Source organism: Oncorhynchus mykiss, chromosome 24, assembly GCF_013265735.2.
Source record: "Oncorhynchus mykiss isolate Arlee chromosome 24, USDA_OmykA_1.1, whole genome shotgun sequence".
NCBI classification, from domain to species: Eukaryota; Metazoa; Chordata; class Actinopteri; order Salmoniformes; family Salmonidae; genus Oncorhynchus; species Oncorhynchus mykiss.
The window spans coordinates 4,348,554-4,375,510 of record NC_048588.1 but is presented as its reverse complement, the minus strand read 5'-3'; the positions used below and the strand labels follow the sequence as shown (position 1 = coordinate 4,375,510).

The following is a 26,957-nucleotide window of genomic DNA, read 5'->3' as shown; positions in this document are numbered from 1 at the left end:
GAGAGAGGGAGAGAGCATAAGAGAGGGAGAGAGCATAAGAGAGGGAGAGAGGGAGAGAGCATAAGAGAGGGAGAGTGAGATGAGAGCTAGAGAGAGAGTTATAAACAGACTATAAATCCAAGCATGATGGAGCACCTTGCCATAAGGCAGAAGTGATAACTAAGTGGCCCGGGGAACAAAACATCAATATTTTGGGTCCATGGCCAGGAAACTCCCCAGACCTTAATCCCATTGAGAACTTGTGGTCAAGAGGTGGGTGGGCAAACAAAACCCCACAAATTCTAACCCCAAGCATTGATTATGCAAGAATGGGCTGCCATCAGTCAGAATGTGGCCCAGAAGTTAATTGACAGCATGCCAGGGCAGATTGCAGAGGTCTTGAAAAAGAAGGATCAACACTGCAAATATTGACTCTTTGCATCAACTTCATGTAATTGCCAATAAAAGCCTTTGACACTTATGAAAGGCTTGTAATTATACTTCAGTATTCCATAGTAACAGCTGACGAAAATATCTAAAGACACTGAAGCAGCAAACTTTGTGGAAATTAATATTCATGTCATTCTCAAAACTTTTGGCCACGACTGTAACACACCTTTTCGACATGCAGTCTTTGATTCATGTTGTCTGTGTTAGACTAATACAATCTATCTCTGTAGGTTTATTGTCTGTCCCTCTGGCTGTCCAACTGTCCGTCTGTCTATCTGAGGGAGACGGAGAGGGAGAGGGTGATGGAGAGGGAGTCGGAGAGAGAGGGAAAGGGAGAGAGCATAAAAGATGGAGAGAGCATAAGAGAGGGAGAGAGCATAAGAGAGGGAGAGAGCATAAGAGAGGGAGAGAGCATAAGAGAGGGATAGAGCATAAGAGAGGGAGAGGGCATTTGAGATGGAGAGGGCATAAGAGAGGGCATAAGAAAGGCAGAGAGCATGAGAGAGGGAGAAGGCATAAGAGAGGGAGAGAGGATAAGAGAGGGGGAGAGCATAAGAGGGGGAGAGAGCATAAGAGAGGGAGAGGGCATAAGAGAGGGCATTTGAGATGGAGAGGACATAAGAGAGGGAGAGAGCATGAGGGAGGGAGAAGGCATAAGAGAGGGAGAGAGCATGAGAGAGGGAGAGAGCATAAGAGAGAGAGAGCATAAGAGAGGGCATAAGAAAGGGAGAGAGCATGAGAGAGGGAGAGAGCATGAGAGAGGGAGAAGGCATAAGAGAGGGAGAGAGCATGAGAGAGGGAGAGAGCATAAGAGAGAGAGAGCATGAGAGAGGGAGAGAGCATAAGAGAGAGAGAGCATAAGAGAGGGCATAAGAAAGGGAGAGAGCATGAGAGAGGGAGAGAGCATAAGAGAGGGAGAGAGCATAAGAGAGGGCATAAGAAAGGGAGAGAGCATGAGAGAGGGAGAGAGCATAAGAGAGGGAGAGAGCATAAGAGAGGGCATAAGAAAGGGAGAGAGCATGAGAGAGGGAGAGCGCATGAGACAGGGAGAAGGCATAAGAGAGGGAGAGAGCATGAGAGAGGGCATAAGAAAGGGAGAGAGCATAAGAGAGGGAGAGAGCATAAGAGAGAGAGAGCATAAGAGAGGGAGAGAGCATGAGAGAGGGAGAGAGCATAAGAGAGAGAGAGCATGAGAGAGGGAGAGAGCATAAGAGAGAGAGAGCATAAGAGAGGGCATAAGAAAGGGAGAGAGCATGAGAGAGGGAGAGAGCATAAGAGAGAGAGAGCATGAGAGAGGGAGAGAGCATAAGAGAGAGAGCATGAGAGAGGGAGAGAGCATAAGAGAGAGAGAGCATAAGAGAGGGCATAAGAAAGGGAGAGAGCATGAGAGAGGGAGAGAGCATAAGAGAGGGAGAGAGCATAAGAGAGGGCATAAGAAAGGGAGAGAGCATGAGAGAGGGAGAGAGCATAAGAGAGGGAGAGAGCATAAGAGAGGGCATAAGAAAGGGAGAGAGCATGAGAGAGGGAGAGAGCATGAGACAGGGAGAAGGCATAAGAGAGGGAGAGAGCATGAGAGAGGGCATAAGAAAGGGAGAGAGCATAAGAGAGGGAGAGAGCATAAGAGAGAGAGAGCATAAGAGAGGGAGAGAGCATGAGAGAGGGAGAGAGCATAAGAGAGAGAGCATGAGAGAGGGAGAGAGCATAAGAGAGAGAGAGCATAAGAGAGGGCATAAGAAAGGGAGAGAGCATGAGAGAGGGAGAGAGCATAAGAGAGGGAGAGAGCATAAGAGAGGGCATAAGAAAGGGAGAGAGCATGAGAGAGGGTGAGAGCATAAGAGAGGGAGAGAGCATAAGAGAGGGCATAAGAAAGGGAGAGAGCATGAGAGAGGGAGAGAGCATAAGAGAGGGAGAGAGCATAAGAGAGGGAGAGAGGGAGAGAGCATAAGAGAGGGAGAGTGAGATGAGAGCTAGAGAGAGAGTTATAAACAGACTATAAATCCAAGGCAGCTGATTATGACTGCAGATGCCATAATGTGTTCTCATTTGCATATATACCCATTCAGCGCCGTCCCGAACCCAGCTGGGAGCTTCTGGGAAAGTAATGGCGGCATAGAACAGTCATGAATTCAGCCTTCTCCATCTGGATCTTTGGTAGTGGAGGAGATGTGTGATGCACCATTGTCCTCTGGTGTTTTCCAGCGGTACTGACACAATGAAATATGAACCAGCTGAATGAGCCAGCTGAATATAGCAAAAATATATGGGTACCTGGTGCATTTAAATGTTACATTATTTACATGTAATGTATTTTTTTCTCATTTTCTCGATTTGTATCATGCACTGCAGTACAACAGAAGGTTGAACAGAAAGTCTGAAAATAGGAAAAATGTACCCTTATCATGTTGTGTGTGTGTGTGTGTGTGTGTGTGTGTGTGTGTGTGTGTGTGTGTGTTTGTGTGTGTGTGTGTGTGTGTGTTCCCCAGGTTTCGTGCTGCAGTACTCGGTGGACAACATAGAGGGGTGGAGGGATGTGTTCATCAGTTCCAGTGAGAGGTCCTTCAAGCTGGACAACCTGCGCTGTGGCACCTGGTACAAGGTCAAACTGGCCGCCAAGAACAGCGTGGGAGCCGGACGCATCAGTGAAATCATCGAGGCTAAGACCCACGGACGAGGTGAGGGGTCGTGCGAGAGGGGGAGGATGGACCGGGTGATACAGGGACAATGGGAGGTGTTTAGGGGACAGGAGAGGCGAAGATGGGCAGAGAGGGAGGGAGCTGAAGTGGATGAGGCAACATGGTTATAGCTGTGAGAGGGGTAAATGTGGTGGGGACAGGTGGATTCATATTCAGTCACACTTACCATATCATAATATTTCAAGACATTTAGAAAAATGAGTGTTAAGTGAGAACTAACACCTTCCTGCCCCCGGCCTCTTCCAGAGCCCCAGTTCAATAAGGACCATCCGGTGTTCACCCACGTCAACTCTACCCACGCCCGGCTCAACCTGCAGGGCTGGGCGAGCGGTGGCTGCCCCATCACGGCCGTACTGCTGGAGTTCAGACCTAAGGGGAACTGGGCGTGGCAGAACGTGCGCACCAACGCCACCGCCGACGTGTTCTTGGCTGAGCTCCGCGAGGCCACCTGGTACGAGCTGAAGATGAAGGCGTGTAACAGCGCCGGCTGCGGGAACCAGAGCTCTCAGTTCGCCACGCTGGACTACGACGGCAGTGAGTAGAGGCTGGTTTGTTTTCGCTGGCCTGTGTGGCCCAGTGGTTAGTACCGCTGAGTCTAGCACACGTACCAGCGGCAGCACAGGTTCGAATCGCCATCTTCTGACTCGCAATCTTTCCTGTCTCCTCTTCACTGTCGTATCTCATTAACAGAAATAAAAACTCACAAAAGAATGACACGTTTCTTTTTTACATGATAATAAAGGCTTAGAGCAGGAGAACAATTGGTAAAAAAAGATATATATATATATATATATATGTTTAAGTTAAATGACCTTAACGAAGGAGTTGATTTAAGCAATATGGCCCGAAGGGGTGTGGTATATGGCCTGCATACAAACCTTAGCCGTGGTATATTTGCCGTATACCCCAAACCCCCCGATGTGCCTTGTTGCTATTAGAATTATTCTTTTTTAAATTAATAGGGGGTAGATCAGCTTTAATATTGCAGATAGATTGTAGCTTCCATCACTGTAATTGTCTGCATCACTTCCAATCCCCCATATCTTTTTTTGCAAATATATACAGTAAAAATTTGGACGCACCTACTCAAGGGGTTTTCTTTATTCCCACAAATCTCTACTGTAATGTAGTCTGTGGGTAGCTGGTGTAGAGGAGTCAAGACGCAGGACAGCAGATATGAGTAAATAAACGTATTTAGCTCAAAACAGAACCAATACAATATAAGAACCAATACAATACAACATAAGAACCAATACAACATAAGAACCAATACAATACAACATAAGAACCAATACAATACAACATAAGAACCAATACAATACAACATAAGAACCAATACAATACAACATAAGAACCAATACAATACAACATAAGAACCAATACAATACAACATAAGAACTAATACAATACAACATAAGAACCAATACAATACAACATAAGAACCAATACAATACAACATAAGAACCTATACAATACAACATAAGAACCAATACAATACAACATAAGAACCAATACAATACAACATAAGAACCAATACAATACAACATAAGAACCAATACAATACAACATAAGAACCAATACAATACAACATAAGAACCAATACAATACAACATAAGAACCAATACAATACAACATAAGAACCAATACAATACAACATAAGAACCAATACAATACAACATAAGAACCAATACAACATAAGAACCAATACAATACAACATAAGAACCAATACAATACAACATAAGAACCAATACAATACAACATAAGAACCTATACAATACAACATAAGAACCAATACAATACAACATAAGAACCAATACAACATAAGAACCAATACAATACAACATAAGAACCTATACAATACAACATAAGAACTAATACAATAAAACATAAGAACCAATACAATACAACATAAGAACCAATACAATACAACATAAGAACCAATACAACATAAGAACCAATACAATACAACATAAGAACCAATACAACATAAGAACCAATACAATACAACATAAGAACCTATACAATACAACATAAGAACCAATACAACATAAGAACCTATACAATACAACATAAGAACCAATTTTTATTTATTTATTTTACCTTTATTTAACCAGGTAGGCAAGTTGAGAACAAGTTCTCATTTACAATTGCGACCTGGCCAAGATAAAGCAAAGCAGTTCGACAGATACAACAACACAGAGTTACACATGGAGTAAAACAAACATACAGTCAATAATACAGTATAAACAAGTCTATATACAATGTGAGCAAATGAGGTGAGAAGGGAGGTAAAGGCAAAAAAGGCCTTGGTGGCAAGGTAAATACAATATAGCAAGTAAAACACTGGAATGGTAGTTTTGCAATGGAAGAATGTGCAAAGTAGAAATAAAAATAATGGGGTGCAAAGGAGCAAAATAAATAAATAAATTAAATACAGTTGGGAAAGAGGTAGTTGATAGGGCTAAATTATATGTGGGCTATGTACAGGTGCAGTAATCTGTGAGCTGCTCTGACAGTTGGTGCTTAAAGCTAGTGAGGGAGATAAGTGTTTCCAGTTTCAGAGATTTTTGTAGTTCGTTCCAGTCATTGGCAGCAGAGAACTGGAAAGAGAGACGGCCAAAGAAAGAATTGGTTTTGGGGGTGACTAGAGAGATATACCTGCTGGAGCGTGTGCTACAGGTGGGAGATGCTATGGTGACCAGCGAGCTGAGATAAGGGGGGACTTTACCTAGCAGGGTCTTGTAGATGACATGGAGCCAGTGGGTTTGGCGACGAGTATGAAGCGAGGGCCAGCCAACGAGAGCGTACAGGTCGCAATGGTGGGTAGTATATGGGGCTTTGGTGACAAAACGGATTGCACTGTGATAGACTGCATCCAGTTTGTTGAGTAGGGTATTGGAGGCTATTTTGTAAATTACATCGCCAAAGTCGAGGATTGGTAGGATGGTCAGTTTTACAAGGGTATGTTTGGCAGCATGAGTGAAGGATGCTTTGTTGCGAAATAGGAAGCCAATTCTAGATTTAACTTTGGATTGGAGATGTTTGATATGGGTCTGGAAGGAGAGTTTACAGTCTAACCAGACACCTAAGTATTTGTAGTTGTCCACGTATTCTAAGTCAGAGCCGTCCAGAGTAGTGATGTTGGACAGGCGGGTAGGTGCAGGTAGTGATCGGTTGAAGAGCATGCATTTAGTTTTACTTGTATTTAAGAGCAGTTGGAGGCCACGGAAGGAGAGTTGTATGGCATTGAAGCTTGCCTGGAGGGTTGTTAACACAGTGTCCAAAGAAGGGCCGGAAGTATACAGAACCAATACAATACAACATAAGAACCAATACAATACAACATAAGAACCAATACAATACAACATAAGAACCAATACAATACAACATAAGAACCAATACAATACAACATAAGAACCAATACAATACAATATAAGAACCAATACAATACAACATAAGAACCAATACAATACAACATAAGAACCAATACAATACAACATAAGAACCAATACAATACAACATAAGAACCTATACAATACAACATAAGAACCTATACAATACAACATAAGAACCTATACAATACAACATAAGAACCAATACAATACAACATAAGAACCAATACAATACAACATAAGAACCAATACAACATAAGAACCTATACAATACAACATAAGAACCAATACAATACAATATAAGAACCAATACAATACAACATAAGAACCTATACAATACAACATAAGAACCAATACAATACAACATAAGAACCAATACAATACAACATAAGAACCAATACAACATAAGAACCAATACAATACAACATAAGAACCAATACAATACAACATAAGAACCAATACAATACAACATAAGAACCAATACAATACAACATAAGAACCTATACAATACAACATAAGAACCAATACAATACAACATAAGAACCAATACAATACAACATAAGAACCAATACAATACAACATAAGAACCAATACAATACAACATAAGAACCAATACAATACAACATAAGAACCAATACAATACAACATAAGAACCAATACAATACAACATAAGAACCAATACAATACAACATAAGAACTAATACAATACAACATAAGAACCAATACAATACAACATAAGAACCAATACAATACAACATAAGAACCTATACAATACAACATAAGAACCAATACAATACAACATAAGAACCTATACAATACAACATAAGAACCAATACAATACAACATAAGAACCAATACAATACAACATAAGAACCAATACAATACAACATAAGAACCAATACAATACAACATAAGAACCAATACAATACAACATAAGAACCAATACAATACAACATAAGAACCAATACAATACAACATAAGAACCAATACAATACAACATAAGAACCAATACAATACAACATAAGAACCAATACAATACAACATAAGAACCAATACAATACAACATAAGAACCAATACAATACAACATAAGAACCTATACAATACAACATAAGAACCAATACAATACAACATAAGAACCAATACAATACAACATAAGAACCAATACAATACAACATAAGAACCAATACAATACAACATAAGAACCAATACAATACAACATAAGAACCAATACAATACAACATAAGAACCAATACAATACAACATAAGAACCAATACAATACAACATAAGAACCAATACAATACAACATAAGAACCAATACAATACAACATAAGAACCTATACAATACAACATAAGAACCAATACAATACAACATAAGAACCAATACAATACAACATAAGAACCAATACAATACAACATAAGAACCAATACAATACAACATAAGAACCAATACAATACAACATAAGAACCAATACAATACAACATAAGAACCAATACAATACAACATAAGAACCAATACAATACAACATAAGAACCTATACAATACAACATAAGAACCTATACAATACAACATAAGAACCTATACAATACAACATAAGAACCTATACAATACAACATAAGAACCTATACAATACAACATAAGAACCAATACAATACAACATAAGAACCAATACAATACAACATAAGAACCTATACAATACAACATAAGAACCTATACAATACAACATAAGAACCAATACAATACAACATAAGAACCAATACAATACAACATAAGAACCAATACAACATAAGAACCTATACAATACAACATAAGAACCAATACAATACAATATAAGAACCAATACAATACAACATAAGAACCTATACAATACAACATAAGAACCAATACAATACAACATAAGAACCAATACAATACAACATAAGAACCAATACAACATAAGAATCAATACAATACAACATAAGAACCAATACAATACAACATAAGAACCAATACAATACAACATAAGAACCAATACAATACAACATAAGAACCAATACAATACAACATAAGAACCTATACAATACAACATAAGAACCAATACAATACAACATAAGAACCAATACAATACAACATAAGAACCAATACAATACAACATAAGAACCAATACAATACAACATAAGAACCAATACAATACAACATAAGAACCTATACAATACAACATAAGAACCTATACAATACAACATAAGAACCAATACAATACAACATAAGAACCAATACAATACAACATAAGAACCAATACAATACAACATAAGAACCAATACAATACAACATAAGAACCAATACAATACAACATAAGAACCAATACAATACAACATAAGAACCAATACAATACAACATAAGAACCAATACAATACAACATAAGAACCAATACAATACAACATAAGAACCAATACAATACAACATAAGAACCTATACAATACAACATAAGAACCAATACAATACAACATAAGAACCAATACAATACAACATAAGCACCAATACAATACAACATAAGAACCTATACAATACAACATAAGAACCAATACAATACAACATAAGAACCAATACAATACAACATAAGAACCAATACAATACAACATAAGAACCAATACAATACAACATAAGAACCAATACAATACAACATAAGAACCAATACAATACAACATAAGAACCAATACAATACAACATAAGAACCTATACAATACAACATAAGAACCAATACAATACAACATAAGAACCAATACAATACAACATAAGAACCAATACAATACAACATAAGAACCAATACAATACAACATAAGAACCAATACAATACAACATAAGAACCAATACAATACAACATAAGAACCAATACAATACAACATAAGAACCAATACAATACAACATAAGAACCAATACAATACAACATAATACAATACAACATAAGAACCAATACAATACAACATAAGAACCTATACAATACAACATAAGAACCAATACAATACAACATAAGAACCAATACAATACAACATAAGAACCAATACAATACAACATAAGAACCAATACAATACAATATAAGAACCAATACAATACAACATAAGAACCAATACAATACAACATAAGAACCAATATAATACAACATAAGAACCAATACAATACAACATAAGAACCAATACAATACAACATAAGAACCAATACAATACAACATAAGAACCAATACAATACAACATAAGAACCTATACAATACAACATAAGAACCAATACAATACAACATAAGAACCAATACAATACAACATAAGAACCAATACAATACAACATAAGAACCAATACAATACAACATAAGAACCAATACAATACAACATAAGAACCTATACAATACAACATAAGAACCTATACAATACAACATAAGAACCAATACAATACAACATAAGAACCAATACAATACAACATAAGAACCAATACAATACAACATAAGAACCAATACAATACAACATAAGAACCAATACAATACAACATAAGAACCAATACAATACAACATAAGAACCAATACAATACAACATAAGAACCAATACAATACAACATAAGAACCAATACAATACAACATAAGAACCAAAACAATACAACATAAGAACCAATACAATACAACATAAGAACCTATACAATACAACATAAGAACCAATACAATACAACATAAGAACCAATACAATACAACATAAGCACCAATACAATACAACATAAGAACCTATACAATACAACATAAGAACTAATACAATACAACATAAGAACCAATACAATACAACATAAGAACCAATACAATACAACATAAGAACCAATACAATACAACATAAGAACCAATACAATACAACATAAGAACCAATACAATACAACATAAGAACCAATACAATACAACATAAGAACCAATACAATACAACATAAGAACCAATACAATACAACATAAGAACCAATACAATACAACATAAGAACCTATACAATACAACATAAGAACCAATACAATACAACATAAGAACCAATACAATACAACATAAGAACCAATACAATACAACATAAGAACCAATACAATACAACATAAGAACCAATACAATACAACATAAGAACCAATACAATACAACATAAGAACCAATACAATACAACATAAGAACCAATACAATACAACATAAGAACCAATACAATACAACATAAGAACCAATACAATACAACATAAGAACCAATACAATACAACATAAGAACCTATACAATACAACATAAGAACCAATACAATACAACATAAGAACCAATACAATACAACATAAGAACCAATACAATACAACATAAGAACCAATACAATACAACATAAGAACCAATACAATACAACATAAGAACCAATACAATACAACATAAGAACAATACAATACAACATAAGAACCAATACAATACAACATAAGAACCAATACAATACAACATAAGAACCAATACAATACAACATAAGAACCAATACAATACAACATAATACAATACAACATAAGAACCAATACAATACAACATAAGAACCTATACAATACAACATAAGAACCAATACAATACAACATAAGAACCAATACAATACAACATAAGAACCAATACAATACAACATAAGAACCAATACAATACAATATAAGAACCAATACAATACAACATAAGAACCAATACAATACAACATAAGAACCAATATAATACAACATAAGAACCAATACAATACAACATAAGAACCAATACAATACAACATAAGAACCAATACAATACAACATAAGAACCAATACAATACAACATGAGAACCTATACAATACAACATAAGAACCAATACAATACAACATAAGAACCAATACAATACAACATAAGAACCAATACAATACAACATAAGAACCAATACAATACAACATAAGAACCAATACAATACAACATAAGAACCAATACAATACAACATAAGAACCTATACAATACAACATAAGAACCTATACAATACAACATAAGAACCAATACAATACTACATAAGAACCAATACAATACAACATAAGAACCAATACAATACAACATAAGAACCAATACAATACAACATAAGTACCAATACAATACAACATAAGAACCAATACAATACAACATAAGAACCAATACAATACAACATAAGAACCAATACAATACAACATAAGAACCAATACAATACAACATAAGAACCAATACAATACAACATAAGAACCAATACAATACAACATAAGAACCAATACAATACAACATAAGAACCAATACAATACAACATAAGAACCAATACAATACAACATAAGAACCAATACAATACAACATAAGAACCAATACAATACAACATAAGAACCAATACAATACAACATAAGAACCAATACAATACAACATAAGAACCTATACAATACAACATAAGAACCAATACAATACAACATAAGAACCAATACAATACAACATAAGAACCAATACAATACAACATAAGAACCAATACAATACAACATAAGAACCAATACAATACAACATAAGAACCAATACAATACAACATAAGAACAATACAATACAACATAAGAACCAATACAATACAACATAAGAACCAATACAATACAACATAAGAACCAATACAATACAACATAAGAACCAATACAATACAACATAAGAACCAATACAATACAACATAATACAATACAACATAAGAACCAATACAATACAACATAAGAACCTATACAATACAACATAAGAACCAATACAATACAACATAAGAACCAATACAATACAACATAAGAACCAATACAATACAACATAAGAACCAATACAATACAATATAAGAACCAATACAATACAACATAAGAACCAATACAATACAACATAAGAACCAATATAATACAACATAAGAACCAATACAATACAACATAAGAACCAATACAATACAACATAAGAACCAATACAATACAACATAAGAACCAATACAATACAACATGAGAACCTATACAATACAACATAAGAACCAATACAATACAACATAAGAACCAATACAATACAACATAAGAACCAATACAATACAACATAAGAACCAATACAATACAACATAAGAACCAATACAATACAACATAAGAACCAATACAATACAACATAAGAACCTATACAATACAACATAAGAACCTATACAATACAACATAAGAACCAATACAATACTACATAAGAACCAATACAATACAACATAAGAACCAATACAATACAACATAAGAACCAATACAATACAACATAAGTACCAATACAATACAACATAAGAACCAATACAATACAACATAAGAACCAATACAATACAACATAAGAACCAATACAATACAACATAAGAACCAATACAATACAACATAAGAACCAATACAATACAACATAAGAACCAATACAATACAACATAAGAACCAATACAATACAACATAAGAACCAATACAATACAACATAAGAACCTATACAATACAACATAAGAACCAATACAATACAACATAAGAACCAATACAATACAACATAAGCACCAATACAATACAACATAAGAACCTATACAATACAACATAAGAACCAATACAATACAACATAAGAACCAATACAATACAACATAAGAACCAATACAATACAACATAAGAACCAATACAATACAACATAAGAACCAATACAATACAACATAAGAACCAATACAATACAACATAAGAACCTATACAATACAACATAAGAACCAATACAATACAACATAAGAACCAATACAATACAACATAAGAACCAATACAATACAACATAAGAACCAATACAATACAACATAAGAACCAATACAATACAACATAAGAACCAATACAATACAACATAATACAATACAACATAAGAACCAAGACAATACAACATAAGAACCTATACAATACAACATAAGAACCAATACAATACAACATAAGAACCAATACAATACAACATAAGAACCAATACAATACAACATAAGAACCAATACAATACAATATAAGAACCAATACAATACAACATAAGAACCAATACAATACAACATAAGAACCAATATAATACAACATAAGAACCAATACAATACAACATAAGAACCAATACAATACAACATAAGAACCAATACAATACAACATAAGAACCAATACAATACAACATAAGAACCTATACAATACAACATAAGAACCAATACAATACAACATAAGAACCAATACAATACAACATAAGAACCAATACAATACAACATAAGAACCAATACAATACAACATAAGAACCAATACAATACAACATAAGAACCAATACAATACAACATAAGAACCTATACAATACAACATAAGAACCTATACAATACAACATAAGAACCTATACAATACAACATAAGAACCAATACAATACAACATAAGAACCAATGCAATACAACATAAGAACCAATACAATACAACATAAGAACCAATACAATACAACATAAGAACCAATACAATACAACATAAGAACCAATACAATACAACATAAGAACCAATACAATACAACATAAGAACCAATACAATACAACATAAGAACCAATACAATACAACATAAGAACCAATACAATACAACATAAGAACCTATACAATACAACATAAGAACCAATACAATACAACATAAGAACCAATACAATACAACATAAGAACCAATACAATACAACATAAGAACCAATACAATACAACATAAGAACCTATACAATACAACATAAGAACCAATACAATACAACATAAGAACCAATACAATACAACATAAGAACCAATACAATACAACATAAGAACCAATACAATACAACTTAAGAACCAATACAATACAACATAAGAACCAATACAACATAAGAACCAATACAATACAACATAAGAACCAATACAATACAACATAAGAACCAATACAATACAACATAAGAACCAATACAATACAACATAAGAACCAATACAATACAACATAATACAATACAACATAAGAACCAAGACAATACAACATAAGAACCTATACAATACAACATAAGAACCAATACAATACAACATAAGAACCAATACAATACAACATAAGAACCAATACAATACAACATAAGAACCAATACAATACAATATAAGAACCAATACAATACAACATAAGAACCAATACAATACAACATAAGAACCAATATAATACAACATAAGAACCAATACAATACAACATAAGAACCAATACAATACAACATAAGAACCAATACAATACAACATAAGAACCAATACAATACAACATAAGCACCTATACAATACAACATAAGAACCAATACAATACAACATAAGAACCAATACAATACAACATAAGAACCAATACAATACAACATAAGAACCAATACAATACAACATAAGAACCAATACAATACAACATAAGAACCTATACAATACAACATAAGAACCTATACAATACAACATAAGAACCAATACAATACAACATAAGAACCAATACAATACAACATAAGAACCAATACAATACAACATAAGAACCAATACAATACAACATAAGAACCAATACAATACAACATAAGAACCAATACAATACAACATAAGAACCAATACAATACAACATAAGAACCTATACAATACAACATAAGAACCAATACAATACAACATAAGAACCAATACAATACAACATAAGAACCAATACAATACAACATAAGAACCAATACAATACAACATAAGAACCTATACAATACAACATAAGAACCAATACAATACAACATAAGAACCAATACAATACAACATAAGAACCAATACAATACAACATAAGAACCAATACAATACAACATAAGAACCAATACAATACAACATAAGAACCAATACAACATAAGAACCAATACAATACAACATAAGAACCAATACAATACAACATAAGAACCAATACAATACAACATAAGAACCTATACAATACAACATAAGAACTAATACAATACAACATAAGAACCAATACAATACAACATAAGAACCAATACAATACAACATAAGAACCAATACAACATAAGAACCAATACAATACAACATAAGAACCAATACAACATAAGAACCAATACAATACAACATAAGAACCTATACAATACAACATAAGAACCAATACAACATAAGAACCTATACAATACAACATAAGAACCAATACAATACAACATAAGAACCAATACAATACAACATAAGAACCAATACAATACAACATAAGAACCAATACAATACAACATAAGAACCAATACAATACAACATAAGAACCAATACAATACAATATAAGAACCAATACAATACAACATAAGAACCAATACAATACAACATAAGAACCAATACAATACAACATAAGAACCAATACAATACAACATAAGAACCTATACAATACAACATAAGAACCTATACAATACAACATAAGAACCTATACAATACAACATAAGAACCAATACAATACAACATAAGAACCAATACAATACAACATAAGAACCAATACAACATAAGAACCTATACAATACAACATAAGAACCAATACAATACAATATAAGAACCAATACAATACAACATAAGAACCTATACAATACAACATAAGAACCAATACAATACAACATAAGAACCAATACAATACAACATAAGAACCAATACAACATAAGAACCAATACAATACAACATAAGAACCTATACAATACAACATAAGAACCAATACAATACAACATAAGAACCAATACAATACAACATAAGAACCAATACAATACAACATAAGAACCAATACAATACAACATAAGAACCAATACAATACAACATAAGAACCAATACAATACAACATAAGAACCAATACAATACAACATAAGAACCAATACAATACAACATAAGAACCAATACAATACAACATAAGAACCAATACAATACAACATAAGAACCAATACAATACAACATAAGAACTAATACAATACAACATAAGAACCTATACAATACAACATAAGAACCAATACAATACAACATAAGAACCAATACAATACAACATAAGAACCAATACAATACAACATAAGAACCAATACAATACAACATAAGAACCAATACAATACAACATAAGAACCAATACAATACAACATAAGAACCAATACAATACAACATAAGAACCAATACAATACAACATAAGAACCAATACAATACAACATAAGAACCAATACAATACAACATAAGAACCAATACAATACAACATAAGAACCAATACAATACAACATAAGAACCAATACAATACAACATAAGAACCAATACAATACAACATAAGAACCAATACAATACAACATAAGAACCTATACAATACAACATAAGAACCAATACAATACAACATAAGAACCAATACAATACAACATAAGAACCAATACAATACAACATAAGAACCAATACAATACAACATAAGAACCAATACAATACAACATAAGAACCAATACAATACAACATAAGAACCAATACAATACAACATAAGAACCAATACAATACAACATAATAACCAATACAATACAACATAAGAACCAATACAATACAACATAAGAACCAATACAATACAACATAAGAACCTATACAATACAACATAAGAACCAATACAATACAACATAAGAACCAATACAATACAACATAAGAACCAATACAATACAACATAATACAATACAACATAAGAACCAATACAATACAACATAAGAACCTATACAATACAACATAAGAACCAATACAATACAACATAAGAACCAATACAATACAACATAAGAACCAATACAATACAACATAAGAACCAATACAATACAATATAAGAACCAATACAATACAACATAAGAACCAATACAATACAACATAAGAACCAATATAATACAACATAAGAACCAATACAATACAACATAAGAACCAATACAATACAACATAAGAACCAATACAATACAACATAAGAACCTATACAATACAACATAAGAACCAATACAATACAACATAAGAACCAATACAATACAACATAAGAACCAATACAATACAACATAAGAACCAATACAATACAACATAAGAACCAATACAATACAACATAAGAACCAATACAATACAACATAAGAACCAATACAATACAACATAAGAACCAATACAATACAACATAATACAATACAACATAAGAACCAATACAATACAACATAAGAACCTATACAATACAACATAAGAACCAATACAATACAACATAAGAACCAATACAATACAACATAAGAACCAATACAATACAACATAAGAACCAATACAATACAATATAAGAACCAATACAATACAACATAAGAACCAATACAATACAACATAAGAACCAATATAATACAACATAAGAACCAATACAATACAACATAAGAACCAATACAATACAACATAAGAACCAATACAATACAACATAAGAACCAATACAATACAACATAAGAACCTATACAATACAACATAAGAACCAATACAATACAACATAAGAACCAATACAATACAACATAAGAACCAATACAATACAACATAAGAACCAATACAATACAACATAAGAACCAATACAATACAACATAAGAACCAATACAATACAACATAAGAACCTATACAATACAACATAAGAACCAATACAATACAACATAAGAACCAATACAATACAACATAAGATCCAATACAATACAACATAAGAACCAATACAATACAACATAAGAACCAATACAATACAACATAAGAACCAATACAATACAACATAAGAACCAATACAATACAACATAAGAACCAATACAATACAACATAAGAACCAATACAATACAACATAAGAACCAATACAATACAACATAAGAACCAATACAATACAACATAAGAACCAATACAATACAACATAAGAACCAATACAATACAACATAAGAACCAATACAATACAACATAAGAACCAATACAATACAACATAAGAACCAATACAATACAACATAAGAACCTATACAATACAACATAAGAACCAATACAATACAACATAAGAACCAATACAATACAACATAAGCACCAATACAATACAACATAAGAACCTATACAATACAACATAAGAACTAATACAATACAACATAAGAACCAATACAATACAACATAAGAACCAATACAATACAACATAAGAACCAATACAATACAACATAAGAACCAATACAATACAACATAAGAACCTATACAATACAACATAAGAACCAATACAATACAACATAAGAACCAATACAATACAACATAAGAACCAATACAATACAATATAAGCGAGCCCACAGTATTCCATAAAAACAATCACACAAACAAACATGGGGGATCAGAGGGTTAAATCATGAACAGGTAATTGGGGGATTGAAACCAGGTGTAAGACAAAGACAAAAACAAATGGAAAATTAAAAGTGGATCAGGCGATGGCTAGGAAGGCCGGTGACGCCGACCGCCGAACGCCGCCCGAACAAGGAGAGGGACCGGGAGTCGTGACATCTACATTGTAAAATAATAGTGAAGCCATCAAAACAACGAAATAACACATATGGAATCATGTAGTAACCAACAAAGTGTTAAACACATTTAGAATAACGCTTAGGCTTCTACTTCCAGCTTATACAGTCTATTTTAAAATAGTTATATTTTTACTCCTGTCCTTCCTCAAACCTCAACATTTTTAGTTTTATGGAAACAGTATGTTTTACTTTAGTTATCTTGTTGTTATTAGTTATTTTTCCCAACCTTCACCTCCATTCAACCCCTCCCACCTATCTCTTAACACCATCCATATTGAATTTCTATTTGCCATATATATTTTTTCAACTGTGCTGTGATGTTTCACAAAGGTTCCGAACCGTTCTATTCTCATCATTTGTACAGATGTTAAATTATTATTATTATAAATATTATTATATTATTGATTGATTGACTATGAATTTTCAGATCATCCAGTAGTGCTATCTGCAGAGTTAGCTCTTATGTAAATGTGGCAAATGTCTAGCCATTCCTGGACCTGTGACCAAAAACAAAACAAACGATCTAACGATTCTGTCTCTTCGCAAAACAATATCTGCTAATAATTTCAATTGAAAAATTTGAAGTTCTGAATCCGGCGTCGTTTTGCGTGTCAGTTCATAAACCATGAATCGGTACGTTGCAAATCTCTTCCCAACTATCTATATGGGAGAGTTGTGAATTTTTAGGTCCTTAAATGAAACTGGTATACATTTTTATTTATGTATTTTTTTTAACCAATTATGGTCTTTGATGCAGGGCCGACAGACAAGTTCTCTACTTTCTCCCTATTCCACTTACCTCTTCCATTTTTTTGCGGAAATGCTGCGATTAGTTGGTTGTAATTTTAGGTAGAGCAGACATTTCCATATATTATTGTTAGCTGCATATGTGACATAACTCCACCAGTCCTATTTACGATATCATTTACAAACATTATACCTTTTCTAAAAAATAAAAAATAAATGTTTTTTTTCTATTCGTATATTTGAGTTTAACCACAATATTTGTTGTATTGTGTGTTCAGTTTTTTTCTGGTCGAAATTGAATTAAATTAACTTGAAATTGCAACTAACTTTCTATGGCTTTTTAATTTGTTTTTAATATATCGATATTTTGGGAGATTATTTCCTTTTCAAATAACCAAAAGTGAGAGGTTGCAATCTGAATAAAGGGAAAAAGGCCATTCTTGAACATGGGGTGAGACATTCTTACTAATCTCCTAGAGAACCCGTTTGGATTTAAGTATAACTTTTGTATGACTGAAGCCTTTAGTGAGACATCTAATGCTTTAATATTTAATCATTTCTGCCCTCGTAATTCATATTCATTAAATAAATAAGCCCGTTTCATTTTGTCTGGCTTGCCGCTCCAACTAAAATTCAAAATCAATTATCATATCATTTAAATAACTGTTCGCTAGGTGTACACAAGACCATAAGCAAATAGGTAAACTGTGATATGACTATTATAAACTGGTTACCAACATAATTAGAGCAATAAAAAAATAAAAAATAAAAATTATATGGTCTTTTATAAACTGTGTGGTTTGAGCCTTGAATGCTGATTGGCTGACAGCTGTGGTTCATCCAGACCGACTAAATGTTTATTTTTACTGCTTTAATTACGTTGGTACGTTGGTAAGTTTATAACAGCATTAAGGCGCTTTGGGGGTTTGTGGTACTGTGGGGCTAAAAAATTATTTAGTCAGCCAATTGTGCAAGCTCTCCCACTTAAAAAGATGAGAGTGGCCTGTAATTTTCATCATAGGTACACTTCAACTATGGCAGACAAAATTAGAAAAAATCCAGAAAATCACATTGTAGGATTTTTTAATGAATTTATTTGCAAATTATGGTGGAAAATAAGTATTTGGTCACCTACAAACAAGCAAGAATTCTGGCTCTCACAGACCTGTAACTTCTTCTTTAAGAGGCTCCTCTGTCCTCCACTTCTTACCTGTATTAATGGCATCTGTTTGAACTTGTTATCAGTATAAAAGACACCTGTCCACAACCTCAAACAGTCACACTCCAAACTCCACTATGGCCAAGACCAAAGAGCTGTCAAAGGACACCAGAAACAAAATTGTAAACCTGCACCAGGCTGGGAAGACTGCATCTGCAATAGATAAGCAGCTTGGTTTGAAGAAATCAACTGTGGGAGCAATTATTAGGAAATGGAAGACATACAAGACCACAGATAATCTCCCTCGATCTGGGGCTCCACGCAAGATCTCACCCCGTGGGGTCAAAATGATCACAAGAACGGTGAGCAAAAATCTCAGAACCACACGGGGGGACCTAGTGAATGACCTGCAGAGAGCTGGGACCAAAGTAACAAAGCCTACCATCAGTAACACACTACGCCGCCAGGGACTCAAATCCTGCAGTGCCAGACGTGTCCCCCTGCTTAAGCCAGTACATGTCCAGGCCCGTCTGAAGTTTGCTAGAGAGCATTTGGATGATCCAGAAGAAGATTGGGAGAATGTCATATGGTCAGATGAAACCAAAATATAACTTTTTGGTAAAAACTCAACTCGTCGTGTTTGGAGGACAAAGAATGCTGAGTTGCATCCAAAGAACACCATACCTACTGTGGAGCATGGGGGTGGAAACATCATGCTTTGGGGCTGTTTTTCTGCAAAGGGACCAGGACGACTGATCCGTGTAAAGGAAAGAATGAATGGGGCCATGTATCGTGCGATTTTGAGTGAAAACCTCCTTCCATCAGCAAGGGCATTGAAGATGAAACGTGGCTGGGTCTTTCAGCATGACAATGATGCCAAACACACCGCCCGGGCAACGAAGGAGTGGCTTCGTAAGAAGCATTTCAAGGTCCTGGAGTGGCCTAGCCAGTCTCCAGATCTCAACCCCATAGAAAATCTTTGGAGGGAGTTGAAAGCCCGTGTTGCCCAGCAACAGCCTCAAAACATCACTGCTCTAGAGGAGATCTGCATGGCGGAATGGGCCAAAATACCAGCAACAGTGTGTGAAAACCTTGTGAAGACTTACAGAAAACGTTTGACTTCTGTCATTGCCAACAAAGGGTATAAAACAACATTTTGAGATAAACTTTTGTTATTGACCAAATACTTATTTTCCACCATCATTTGCAAATAAATTCATTAAAAATCCTACAATGTGATTTTCTGGAAAATAAATTCTAATTTTGTCTGTCATAGCTGAAGTGTACCTATTGATGAAAATTACAGGCCTCTCATCTTTTTAAGTGGGAGAACTTGCACAATTGGTAGCTGACTAAATACTTTTTTGCCCCACTGTATATGGCCAATATACCACGGCTAAAGGCTGTGCAAAGACACTCCGCGTTGCGTCGTGCTTAAGAACAGCCCTTAGCCGTGGTATATTGGCCATATACCACACCTCCTCGTGGCTTATTGCTTAACTATACCACGGCTGTCAGCCAATCAGCATTCAGGGCTCGAACCACTCAGTTTATAATACTCCATATGTGACTTAGAAATAGAATTAGAACCAATTATCCTGTCTCGACGTGTGACAACACGTGATAGCTCATGTAATAGGATAGCAATTGACTTCCTTTTAAAAGGATTTGTTAGAACCAATTTAGTTTGTCTCTCTTCTCCTCATCCTCTCCCCATACATCTTCTTCCACACTTGTACCCATTTATATAAAAACCTGATATAATGTCATATAACCTGATATATTTTCTAAGCAGGTACCATCCCTCCCATCAAGTCAGCGCGGCCCGAAGGCGACGACGTTAAGAAGCTCTTCTCCATTGGCTGCCCCGTCATCCTGGTCACTCTGGTCGTCGCCCTGCTCTTCATCATCCGCAAGAAACGCAAAGAGAAGAGACTGAAGAGACTGAGAGGTGAGGGAGGGAGGGAAAGGGGGACAGGTGTGGAGAAGAGATAGAGGGTTGCATAAGGGAGGGAGCAAAAGAGAGGAAAGAGCAATGGGAGAGGGAAGAAAGACAGGAAAGGGGCGAGAAGAGAGATGGATCTTGGGCGAGAGAGAAAGGAGAGAAGAGACTGAGGGGTGAGAGAGAGAGGGGGGAAAGGTGCGGAGAAGAGACTGAAGAGACTGAGAGGTGAGAGAGGGAGGGAAAGGGGGACAGGTGTGGAGAAGAGATAGAGGGTTGCTTACGGGAGGGAGCAAAAGAGAGGGAAAGAGCAATGGGAGAGGGAAGAAAGACAGGAAAGGGGCGAGAAGAGAGATGGATCTTGGGCGAGAGAGAAAGGAGAGAAGAGACTGAGGGGTGAGAGAGAGGGAGGAGAGGTGTGGAGAAGAGACTGAGGGGTGAGAGAGAGGAGAGGTGTGGAGAAGAGACTGAGGGGTGAGAGGTGAGAGGGAGGAGAGGTGTGGAGAAGAGACCGAGGGGTGAGAGAGAGAGGAGAGGTGTGGAGAAGAGACTGAGGGGTGAGAGAGAGAGGAGAGGTGTGGAGAAGAGACCGAGGGGTGAGAGAGGGAGGAGAGGTGTGGAGAAGGGACTGAGGGGTGAGATAGAGAGGGAGGAGAGGTGTGGAGAAGAGACTGAGTGGTGAGAGAGAGAGGAGAGGTGTGGAGAGGAGACTGAGTGGTGAGAGAGAGAGGAGAGGTGTGGAGAAGAGACTGAGGGGTGAGAGACAGGAGAGGTGTGGAGAAGAGACTGAGGGGTGAGAGAGAGAGAGGGAGGAGAGGTGTGGAGAAGAGACTGAGGGGTGTGAGAGAGAGGGAGGAGAGGTGTGGAGAAGAGACTGAGTGGTGAGAGAGAGGAGAGGTGTGAGAAGAGACTGAGGGGTGTGAGAGAGAGGAGAGGTGTGGAGAAGAGACTGAGGGGTGAGAGAGAGAGAGGGGGGAGAGGTGTGGAGAAGAGACTGAGGGGTGAGAGAGAGATAGGGAGGAGAGGTGTGGAGAAGAGACTGAGGGGTGAGAGAGAGAGAGGGAGGAGAGGTGTGGAGAAGAGAGAGAGAGAGGAAGGAGAGGTCAGAAGACTGGGTTGAGTGGTGAGTGAGAGAGAGAGGAAAGGTGTGGAGAAGAGACTGAGGGGTGTGAGAGAGAGGAGAGGTGTGGAGAAGAGAGAGAGAGAGAGGAAGGAGAGGGCAGAAGACTCGGTTGAGTGGTGAGTGAGAGAGAGCGAGGAAAGGTGTGGAGAAGAGACTGGGGGGTGAGAGAGAGAGAGGGAGGAGAGGGCAGAAGACCGGGTTGAGTGGTGAGTGAGAGAGAGAGAGGAAAGGTGTGGAGAAGAGACTGGGGGGTGAGAGAGGGAGGAGAGGGCAGAAGACTGGGTTGAGTGGTGAGTGAGAGAGAGAGAGGAAAGGTGTGGAGAAGAGACTGGGGGGTGAGAGAGAGAGAGGGAGGAGAGGGCAGAAGACCGGGTTGAGGGGTGAGTGAAGGAAAACGTGTTGAGAGAGAGAGCATAATAACTGAAGCCCTGCTCTTCTTTAATGTTCCCTCTAGATGCCAAAAGCCTGGCTGAGATGCTGATCAGGTAATATATTTCATCTCTGCTGTTCCTCTGTTTACATTTCATACCCCAAAGGAAACATTCATACAACACACTGGACATCTACGGTGACCTTACCTCTAGATACAATGAATGTCTTAAAAGGCAGATAGAGAACTCCTATTTCTGAAGTAAGGGGATTTACGTTCTATATGTGTGTGTGTGTGTGTGTGTGTGTGTGTGTGTGTGTGTGTGTGTGTGTGTGTGTGTGTGTGTGTGTGTGTGTGTGTGTGTGTGCCTTGTGTCCCTGGAAGCAGTAAGAATAACCGGAGCTTTGACACCCCTGTGAAGGGGCCCCCCCAGGGCCCCCGACTCCACATCGACATCCCCAGAGTCCAGCTGCTCATCGAGGACAAGGAAGGCATCAAGCAGATCGGTCGGTGTAGTAGTGTGTTTGTGCGTGCGTGTTTTCTTGTGTTGCTGAGTGCCTACCTGATACGGATGTCATGAACATTAGTGTCCATGAATGAGCATGAATCCTCCGTCTTGAATAACTCTTGCCTCTGTCAATCCCTCTGTCAGGTGAAGACAAAGCCACCATCCCAGTGACGGACACAGAGTTCAGCCAGAACGTGAATCCCCAGAGCTTCTGTACGGGCGTGTCTGTGCATCACCCCGCCCTCATCCAGAACACCGGCCCTCTGATTGACATGTCCGACATCAGACCAGGGACAAGTGAGTGGCGAGCCCTAACTGTGCTTAGTCTGTTGTTCTTGGTCTGTTGATAAATACATAGTGGACTGATATTATATGTCCTGTCCATTCCCTCCATCATTGCCTTTAACTTACTGACTCTTTTGTTCTCCTCCCTCCCTTCACCTCTCCGCCTTCCTCCCGCCTCTTTCCCGGGAAGACCCGGTGTCGAGGAAGAGCGTGAAGTCGACCCACAGTACGAGGAACCGCTACTCCAGCCAGTGGACCCTGACCAAGTGCCAGTCGTCCACGCCCGCCCGTACCGTCACCTCCGACTGGCGCACCGTGGGCTCCCAGCATGGCATCACCGTCACCGAGAGCGACAGCTACAGCGCCAGCCTCTCACAGGACACTGGTGAGCCTGGCACATCATGCACACACACACACACACAGCACACACTCATGACGAGGCTACATACCAGACGACACACCCACTCTTGACACACACGCTCTCGTGTAACACACACTCTCGTGATATGCACACTTGTGATACACAAACACACACAGTTCATGAAACGCGTACGCACACATATGCCGTAAATACACACTTGCACACATACATCAGTGGAGGCTGCTGAGGGGAGGACGGCTCATAATAGTGGCTGGAATGGACCGAATGGAACGACATCAAAACACACGGAAACCATGTGATTGATGTACAGTGCCTTGCGAAAGTATTCGGCCCCCTTGAACTTTGCGACCTTTTGCCACATTTCAGGCTTCAAACATAAAGATATAAAACTGTATTTTTCTGTGAAGAATCAACAAGTGGGACACAATCATGAAGTGGAATGACATTTATTGGATATTTCAAACTTTTTTAACAAATCAAAAACTGAAAAATTGGGCGTGCAGAATTATTCAGCCCCCTTAAGTTAATACTTTGTAGCGCCACCTTTTGCTGCGATTACAGCTGTAAGTCGCTTGGGGTATGTCTCTATCAGTTTTGCACATCGAGAGACTGAAATGTTTTCCCATTCCTCCTTGCAAAACAGCTCGAGCTCAGTGAGGTTGGATGGAGAGCATTTGTGAACAGCAGTTTTCAGTTCTTTCCACAGATTCTCGATTGGATTCAGGTCTGGACTTTGACTTGGCCATTCTAACACCTGGATATGTTTATTTTTGAACCATTCCATTGTAGATTCTGCTTTATGTTTTGGATCATTGTCTTGTTGGAAGGCAAATCTCCGTCCCAGTCTCAGGTCTTTTGCAGACTCCATCAGGTTTTCTTCCAGAATGGTCCTGTATTTGGCTCCATCCATCTTCCCATCAATTTTAACCATCTTCCCTGTCCCTGCTGAAGAAAAGCAGGCCCAAACCATGATGCTGCCACCACCATGTTTGACCGTGGGGATGGTGTGTTCAGCTGTGTTGCTTTTACGCCAAACATAACGTTTTGCATTGTTGCCAAAAAGTTCAATTTTGGTTTCATCTGCCCAGAGCACCTTCTTCCACATGTTTGGTGTGTCTCCCAGGTGGCTTGTGGCAAACTTTAAACCACACTTTTTATGGATATCTTTAAGAAATGGCTTTCTTCTTGCCACTCTTCCATAAAGGCCAGATTTGTGCAATATACGACTGATTGTTGTCCTATGGACAGAGTCTCCCACCTCAGCTGTAGATCTCTGCAGTTCATCCAGAGTGATCATGGGCCTCTTGGCTGCATCTCTGATCAGTCTTCTCCTTGTATGAGCTGAAAGTTTAGAGGGACGGCCAGGTCTTGGTAGATTTGCAGTGGTCTGATACTCCTTCCATTTCAAT

The 26,957-nt window shown here is 36.5% G+C and overlaps 1 protein-coding gene across 4 annotated transcripts in view; it reads left to right on the top strand.

Moving 5' to 3' along the window:
• The window catches only part of LOC110503487 (Down syndrome cell adhesion molecule-like protein 1 homolog), a 296,025-nt gene that overhangs the window by 262,367 nt on the left and 6,701 nt on the right, over positions 1 to 26,957 (top strand). Inside the window, exons 26-32 of one of the 4 annotated variants that reach the window (XM_036961298.1) lie at positions 2,913 to 3,101; positions 3,369 to 3,656; positions 22,734 to 22,889; positions 24,458 to 24,488; positions 24,761 to 24,879; positions 25,026 to 25,178; positions 25,357 to 25,551. In XM_036961298.1, coding sequence (XP_036817193.1) covers positions 2,913 to 3,101; positions 3,369 to 3,656; positions 22,734 to 22,889; positions 24,458 to 24,488; positions 24,761 to 24,879; positions 25,026 to 25,178; positions 25,357 to 25,551 — 1,131 coding nt within the window. Of the gene's footprint in view, positions 1 to 2,912; positions 3,102 to 3,368; positions 3,657 to 22,730; positions 22,890 to 24,457; positions 24,489 to 24,757; positions 24,880 to 25,025; positions 25,179 to 25,356; positions 25,552 to 26,957 lie in introns of all 4 variants that reach the window. The other 3 variants (XM_036961296.1, XM_036961297.1, XM_036961295.1) reach the window with 3 other exon arrangements.